General features: G+C 41.7%; 1 protein-coding gene across 9 annotated transcripts in view; it reads right to left on the reverse strand.

Annotated features, from left to right (window-relative positions):
• SLTM (SAFB like transcription modulator) overlaps nucleotides 1-1,134 on the reverse strand; it is a 41,434-nt gene extending 40,300 nt beyond the window's left edge. For all 9 annotated transcript variants that reach the window (XM_081048422.1, XM_081048421.1, XM_081048419.1 and 6 more), the window contains exon 1: nucleotides 783-1,134. In XM_081048422.1, coding sequence (XP_080904548.1) covers nucleotides 783-944 — 162 coding nt within the window. In that variant the 5' untranslated portion in view covers nucleotides 945-1,134. The remainder of the gene's footprint in view (nucleotides 1-782) is intronic.
• Between the last annotated feature and the right edge of the window lie 7,827 nt (nucleotides 1,135-8,961).

Consider the following 8,961-nt stretch of genomic DNA (forward strand, 5'->3'; position numbering starts at 1 on the left):
AAAATCACAGGGACTTTTAAATTCTACCGAGTCGAGATAATTGAATATCATTTATCACACTAAACAAAAGTCTCAATATTCTCGATGGCAGAAAAGTTGCTAGGCACTCAAGTAAATAACTAAAAGGAGCTTTCCTAATTGCTATAATGCAAACTGGTTTCTCCTCTACTACAGTTCCAACGCTCACTCAAGTAAACCAGAAAGATAATCAGAGATGAAAAAGCACATTATTGAGCTGATGCAAAAACTGAAATTCCAGCGGTAAACAAACCCTTTCTCTTACCCACCCATCAACTTCCACTTCCAATTCCCCCCCAAGATGGGGAAGAAACGGTTGGACACAATTAAACGGTAACTTCGCATAAGTCACCAAAGTAACCAGTCCCTCCGAGGCCAAGAAATGCACGCGCTCACCATCGCTAAAGGCTGGGGACCGAGTGCCTCCCGGGTCTCCACGCCTGCCCCAGGGAGGCCCCGCCAGCCGGCTGCAGCCCTCGCAGCCTGGGGGGTACGTCCGGGCGGAGGCAGGGGCGCGCTCGGCTGCGGCGGCCGGTCCCAGTCCTGGGCGGCTCGCGGACGGGTCGCAGGCCCGGCCCGGCGCGCGGGGGCGGAGGCACCGCGGGAGGATCCTCGCTCACCCCGTGCGCGTGGGCGCCTCCCGGGGCCTCCCCACGGCGCTGCCGGGCGGGCACCGGCGGCTGCGGGCGCCCGGGGGCTGCGGCGGAAGGTGGGGCTCCGAGACGCGGCCTAAGTTCCCCTTCCCGGACCTTGCCGGGCCTCACCTGCTTGAGTCGGGAGACGAGCACCGTCTTGACTCCGGTGATGTCTAAGTTCCGCCGCTTCAGCTCGGACTTGAGATCGATGACCCGCAGATCGGTGATCTTTTTACCCTCCGCCTGACCCGAGGCAGCCGCCACTGCCACAGCACCGGTAGCGGCAGCCATTTTAGAAGTGCAGCGCGCTGCTGAGGCAGCAAGTGAGCTGCAGGGCGGCGGCAGCAGCGCCAACTTCAACCCAGGCCTCGGGTACAGCCGGCGCCGCGCAGCGCTGCGCACAATGAGCCGCTGGCTCCGCCCCCTATCGATGCCCCAGCACAACCTGCAGCCGCAGCCGGCACCCGGATGACGGGCGCGCGTGCGCACTGACGTGAGGCTCGGGGCCGGCTCTGCGCGCTCCGCCTAGCGGGTCGGCGCCAAGTGGGCGGTGCGTCGCCCGGCGTGGACTAAGGAGGTCAGGCAAGTCCAACTGCGCCGAGGTCGGGTCTACCGAGGTTCCCCCGCCGCTTCGTTAGTCATTGTCTGGCAACATCTCGAGTCTTGAGCAACAGCAGTGTGCTCGACCCTACACAGCATACATGGTTTGCGCGTTACTCAACACGGGCCGAGGGGCGTGTGCGCGGCCTCAACCTCTCCCAGGGAAGTACTTTATCGGTTGTGCTGAATAATCGAGAAAAATGTGGCCGGTGTGCACTAGGGAACTGGGTTCCCCGATTTCCATACAAAGGGCTGCAAAGAAACCCTCGGGCGGTAAGAATGTAAAGAGTTTCAAAGGCTGTCGGGGTTGTAAGACTGTTAGGGGCTGGCCCGTGGGACCCGGCCCACTAGCGGTCCCGGGAAAACGTGCCTCATTCCCGAAGAGGCGTAGTTAGTCCTAGGGCTGCCCCACTCGCTGAAGAACGGGGCAGCTTCCCTCTCCGGCCTCAGTTTGTCGTCCTCTCCGGGGGACCTGGTGACTCAACGCAAAAGCCATCACTGAATAAGGGAGTTCGTTCATAAGTGCTCATTACCATCCTCATACACGGCGCGTGCTAGTGGGAATATGAGACGGCACAGCTGCACTGCAAAAGTTTGGCCATTTATCAACAAAGGAAACATGCATAGCACGTGATGTTTTTTTCCTTCTTACTGAGAAGGTCTTTTTACTAGTAGGGATATTAACCTTTCGTTTTTGACAGAGTTGTAGCAGCATTCACACCCCTGGGCATTTGTCCCAGAGAAATGACTTACGTCCACAACAATCCAGGCCCCAAATGGAGTCACTTGTGCTCAAGCCCATGACACCACACCTAGACTCAATACCTGACCTAAGGGCAGTTGCAAACTTTTCCAGGAACGCAGCCTTAATCGGTTACCCTGGGATTTTGTGGTCAGTACCAAGGAGTGATGTCACGTGAGGTCATCTGTGATGTGGGCCTTCTCCGTCCCTCACAGGAAGTTGAGGCAACCTGCCTGATAATCTTCTTGTCCCACCGGTTTCTACCTATGAAATTCTCCCATTTGCACAGTTCCTCGGAGCAGCTCTCTAGATGGGATGCTGCCAGATTCCTGATGACGCAAAACCCATTAGTTCTTCAGATTTATTCGATTGATTTTTTTTTCTTTAACTCGTTTATGATATTACTTTTTTGAGGAATCCAGAGCAGGTATTGTGTAGAATGTCCGACAATGGGACTTGTCCTGATAGTTCACTCGTGAGATTCAGGTTAAACATTCTTGGTATTTTGGCAGATGATGTGTTCTTTTCAAGTACATCACGTCAGAAGGCACAGGTCTCCATTTTAACATAACTCCATTATTAGAGTATTTATTGGACAAAGGAAAACTCATTCACTTTAAGTATAACATGAGCTTTTGGTACTATAACCCTAATTTATAAGTGTCCACAGAAAGGGGGAGCAGGTGGCTGAGTGGGAAAGACACTGGAATGAGATCTGAGCTTTAGTGACCGTTTGGCCAATAATTAGTTGTGGGTCCCTAGATAAATTTCTTCCTTTTTTTAATTAAAGTTTATTGGGGAGACAATTATTAATAAAGTTACATAGATTTCAGGTGTACAATGCTGTAATACATCATTTATATATCTCATTATGTGTTCACCACCCAGAGTCAGATCTCTTTCCATCACCCTATATTGGATCCCCTCTACCCTCATCTACCACCCCTCCCAATAAATTTCTTAAAATCTTCATATATTAAAAAAAAGGGTGGGGGGAGGATTGCGCCAGAAGATTTCTAAAGATCCTTTGAATTCTAAAATTCTATGATTGTGAATCAAGTTGTAGTAAAGACAGAGCTAGATTTGGAATAAGAGCTGGATTTGGAATCAGGAGACCCAGATTTGAGCACCAGTTCGGTCACGTACCAGCTGATTGATATTCATATACCGTGTGAATTAAAAACAAGCCATTTAATCACTCTAAGCCTCACAGAGATTTCCCTCTCAGAGTCCGGAGGAATTAAGTGGGTTGTTGCATGTCAAAGTGCACTATCAACCACAAAGAACTACCTGAATGTCAGGTATTGCTTTATAATGTCCAGGTTTTTTTTCCTTTTGATCAAATTAATCAATCAGGAAAAGCAACCTAAAGTGAGACAGACCTCATCAACCAGGAAAATTCCAGTGTAGTTGATTTTGAGTCATACTCAGTGTATGGAATTTATAGTTTTATTCTATAAATGCTTATGCTTTGATGATTAATAATACCGGCTAAGGTACAAATAGGTACTTACTTGCACAGGCTAGTAGGATGTAAGATGGTCATTGTTCTTGGGATCCCAAATTTTCGGGAGGGCAAAACCAGTGTTTGGGTATTGTGACTTTTTAAAATTTCACCTGTTTTAATCGGTATGTAGTGATGTCTCATCGAAAATTGGGGTTTTTAATAACTGAAGAGAATCTATTTCTAATACCAGGACAAATTCCAAATGTATTAGGTATTTAAATATAAGAGAAGAAATCATACAAGTTCTGGAAGAGAACATTGGTGAATTCCCAGTTCCTGGCAACCATTGATAATGATTTCTGTCCCCATAATTGTGCTTTTTACAGTTTGTCATATAAATGGGATCAGATAGTATGAAGCCTTTTGTTTTTGGCTTATTTTCAGTAGCTGGAGCCTGTTGAGATATATCTGTGTTCTTGCACATACTATTACTTCCTTCTGTTCAATACTGTTCTCTTTTGAGCAGTATTTCATTATATGGTTGTACCACAATTTATCGATTAACCAGTTGATGGGCATTTGAGTTGTTTTGAATATTATGAATAAAACTGCCATAAACATTAACATACAGGTATTTCTGTAGACATATGTTTTCATTTTTCTTCTTCTAAGTAGATACCTACAAGTGGATAGTAATTATATATTTAACTTCTGGAGAAATTGCCCAGCTATTTTACAGAGAGGCCATTTTGCATTCCCACCAGCAACATCTGAGGGTTTCAGTTGCTCTAAATCCTTATTAGCACTTAATATGGTCGGCCTTTATACATTTTAACTGTTTTAGCAGATATGTGTTATTTTTGTCATTTTAATTTGCGTTTCTGTAATGACTAACATACTTTGGATATGTTTTCATGTACTTACTTGCCATCCGCATATGTGGTGAGGTGTCCAAATTGTTTCCTCATTTTAAAAATTGGATCGTGTTATTGAATTTTAAGGTGTTTTTTTTAATAGTATGCATATGCACACATGACTTTCAGATATTTTCTCTTGGTCTCTAGCTTGTACCATCATTTTGGTATTAGCAGTACTTTGAAAGAGCAGGACTTTTAAACTTTGAGCAAGTCTAGTCTATCATTTTTCTCATGATTCATGCTTTTTGCATCTTATCTAAGTATTTGCCTAACTCAAGGTCACAAAGATTTTCTCTGATGTTTTCTTCTAAAAGTATTATAATTTTAACTCTTAAGCCTCTGATCCATTTTGAGTTAATTTTTGCATATCGTGTGGGGTAACAATAAAAAATTCATTTTATTGCATGTGGAAGTATAATTGTCTCATCACCATTTATTGAAAACACCATTCTTTCCCCCATTGAATTATCTTGGCAACATTAAGTCAACTGAACATGAAAATCAATTGAACATATATGTTTTGCTCTGTTGTGTTCTGTTGTGCTATGTATCCGTCATTACAGGATTGCCATACTGTCTTGATTATTGTACCCTTATAATAAGTCTTGAAATTAGATACTGTGAGTTCCCAAATTTGTTCTCCTTTTTGAGAATTGTTTTGCTATTCAAGGTCCTTTACATTTCCATATAAATTTGAGAATCAGTTTTTCAATTTGTACAAAGTCTTCTGGGATTTTAGTTGGGATTAGATTGAATCTACAGATAGATTAATTCAGAGAGAATTGGCAACTTAATATCAAGACTTCCCAATCACATATGTCCCAATCATGGTATATCTCTCCATTTAGTTTGACCTTCTTAGCTATCTTTCAGCAATCAATGGTTTATAGCTTTAACATACAAATTTTGTATAGTTTGTTAAATATAGTCACAAGAATTTAATGTTTTTTGATGCTATTATAAATTGTATGGTTTTCTTCATTTCATTTTTCAATTGTTACTAGTACAAAATGCAATTGATTATGGTATATTGACATTGGGTCCTGATATCTTTCTAAATGTACTTAAAATTATAAAAAGTTTTTTTGTAGATTCTGTTTTTTTCTTGATAGACGATAATCTTTTCTGATCCATATGTTTTTCATTTCTTTACCTTCCCTTATTTCAGCAATGTATGAGGATATATTGGACCTGAGAGCAATGATAAATACAAGTGGTGAGAGCACATACAAGTATGCTTGCATTGTTCCAGATTTTAAGAAGAAAGCATTTGGTCTTTCAACCTAAGTATGAGATTAGCTACACATTTTTTACAGATGTCCTTTATCAAGTTGAAGAATTTGACATTCCTAGTTTACTGTGAATTCTTGTGATTGCTGTTGAATTTGTTAAATAATGTTTCTGTATATTTTGAGATGATCGTGTGGAGTTTATTTAATCTTTAATATGGTAAATTATATTGATTGATTTTGGAATGTTGAGCTAAGTTTGCATTCTTGTGATAAACTCCAATTGAAAACTTAAATTTTTTTTGTATTCCATAAGTTATATATTATTCTTTTGAATATAACTGAATTATACTAGTTAACCTTATGGTAGAGATTTTTTAATCTATGTTTACGGAGTATGACGTTTTCTTTCCTTGTAATATCTTTATCTGCTTTTGGCATCAAGTTAGTGTTGGCCCCATAAAATTATTTGGGAGGGGTTTTTTTTCTCTTCTGTTTTTTTTTTAAAGTGTATATAGAGTGAGTATCATTTTTTTCTTACATGTCATCCAGAGTTCTTCATTGAAGCACTCTAAATCTAAAGTTTTCCTACTGGGAAGTTTAAGTACAAAATCAATTCTTCACTAGATATATGTCTCCTCAAGAAACTGTTAATACTGGGGACGGCCCGGTGGCTCAGGCAGTTGGAGCTCCGTGCTCCTCACTCCAAAGGCTGCCGGTTCGATTCCCACATGGGCCTGTGGTCTCTCAACCACAAGGTTGCCGGTTCAGCTCCTCGAGTCCCGCAAGGCGCAGTTCGACTCCCACAAGGGATGGTGGGCTGCACCCCCTGCAACTAGCAACGGCTACTGGACCTGGAGCTGAGCTGCGCCCTCCACAACTAAGACTGAAAGGACAACAACTTGACTTGGAAAAAAGTCCTGGAAGTACACACTGTTCCCCAATAAAGTTCTGTTCCCCTTCCCCAATAAAATCTAAAAAAAAAATAACGAAAAAAACCCTTCATACTAGTTGCTTTGTTGAGATATAATTTTATCTTAGTCTGTTCTGGCTGCTGTTACAAAACAACATAGACTGAGTGGCTTATAAACAACAGAATTTATTTCTCACGGTTCTGGAGGTTCAGAAGTCTAAGATCAAGGCACCAGCAGATTTGGTGTCTGGTGAGAGCAGAAGGGACAGGGAGTTCTCAGGAGCTTCTTTTCTAAGGGCACTAATCCCATTCATGAGGGTTCTGCTCTCATATGCTAATCACTAGGCCCCACCTCTAAATACCATCACATTGACAGGTTTCAACATACGAATTTCAGGAGGACACAATCTATAGCAAATTACATAACATTTAAAATGTATGATTCAGTGAATTTTAGTAAATTTACAAAGTTGTGCAACCATCTTCATAATCCAGTTTTAGTACATTTCTATTACACCAAAATGATCCCTTATGCCCATTTGTGATCAACCTTTGTTCTCACGTCCAGCCCTTGGCAATCACTAATGTACTTTATGTTTTTATAGATTTATCTTTTTGGGACATTTCATATAAATGGAATTATATGTGTTATGCATCTGGCTTCTTTGAGGGTCATTTATTTTGTAGCCTGTATCAGTGGTCGGTTCCTTTATGTTGCTGACAGTGTTCCATTATTTAGATATAACACATTGTGTTTATCTCTCCACTAGTTGATAGACACTTGGATTGTTACTTTTTGGCTATTATAAAAATGCTGCTATGAACATTTGTGTACAAGTCTGTATGTGTGGGCATATGTTTTCATTTTCTTGGATAGATATCTAGGAGTGGAATTACTGGGTTTCGTTGTAAATTTGTGTTTAATTTTTAAGAAACTGCCAGCATTTTCCAAAGTAGCTGTACCATGTACATACCCATCAACAATGTACCCTTTACATACCTATTAGCAATGTATGGGAGTTCCATTTCTCCACATCTTTTCCAACACTTGTTATTGTCTGTCTTTTTGATTATAGCCATACTAGTGGGTGTGAAGTTGTATCTTATGACAGTTTTAATTTCTTTAATGACTACTGCTGTTGAGCATCTTTCCATGTGCTTATTCCAGCCATTTTTTTGTAAAATAACTATTCAAATCTTTGCCCATTTATAATTGGGTTGTTTTAGGGTTTTTTATTGCTACTGTTGTATTTCTGGAACTTCTAAATTGGTACTTTCATATCCATCTACTCTTGTTTTATTTCTGTCTTTTATAATTTGTTTTATAATTTCTTTTTTATAATATTTTATTGGGGAAGGGGATCAGGACCTTATTGGGAAACAGTGTGTACTTCCAGGATTTTCTCCAAGTCAAGTTGTTGTCCTTTCAGTCTTAGTTGTGGAGGACGCAGCTCAGCTCCAGGTCCAGTTGCCATTGCTAGTTGGAGGGGACGCTGCCCACCATCCCTTTCAGGACTCTAGGAATCGAACTGGCAACCTTGTGATTGGGAGCCTGTGCTCCAACCAACTGAGCCATCCGGGAGACAGTTCAGCTCAAGGTGCTGTGTTCAATCTTAATTGCAGGGGGCGCTGCCCACCATCCCTTACGGGACTCGAGGAGTTGAACCAGCAACCTGTGGTTGAGATCCCACTGGCCCATGTGGGAATAGAACACATAGCAGCCTTCCGCATTAGGAGCACGGAGCTCCAATCTCCTGAGACACCGGGCCGGCCCCTATAATTTCTTGTTATTAAGAAAAATTTTCTTTTATAAATGTTACTTCTTCATCTCTTTGAAGATCTTCAGCACAATTATATTTTCTTAGTTTTGTATTATAAAAAATGTCAAACAGACAAAAGTTGAAAAAGAACATAGTAAACATTCATGAATTCATCACACAGCTTAATATTCTCTCCCATTTCTTTTAAGACTGATGCTTTAAAAAACCTTGTCCTAGGCTACTCAAGACATACCTATCGAAACCCTACCCACACCTCACACGTTTCCCCATATAGGTGGTACTGTTGGAATACTCGTGCTTGTTTATGTCGTGCACCAACTGTCCCTTTATGACTAGTAGAAGAGTGTTCTAAAATCCATGGTCTTTGTCTTACCTAGCTTTTGGATTTCAGATGAACTATAGGTACCAGGCAGACAGGAGGAAATGGTATGCAGGAGATTTTACCTATAGAAGAATCCTCCGGCAAAGCCCTTGTCTTGACTTAGTGAAAAAGTAGATGGCCCTAAACCTCCTAGAAGGTTTTTGTATGAAGAGAGTATGAGAGGGTTTATGATCAGACTCCCACTTTGGCTGCTATATCACCCTCCCTCTCATATGTTTACATTTAGTTGGGCTCACCTCCTGACTTAAAACGTTACAGAAGGATCTCCCCGTGGTATAGTCTCCTTGGCTTCCTTCT

This window comes from Rhinolophus hipposideros (assembly GCF_964194185.1).
Source record: "Rhinolophus hipposideros genome assembly, chromosome: 5".
NCBI classification, from domain to species: domain Eukaryota; kingdom Metazoa; phylum Chordata; class Mammalia; order Chiroptera; family Rhinolophidae; genus Rhinolophus; species Rhinolophus hipposideros.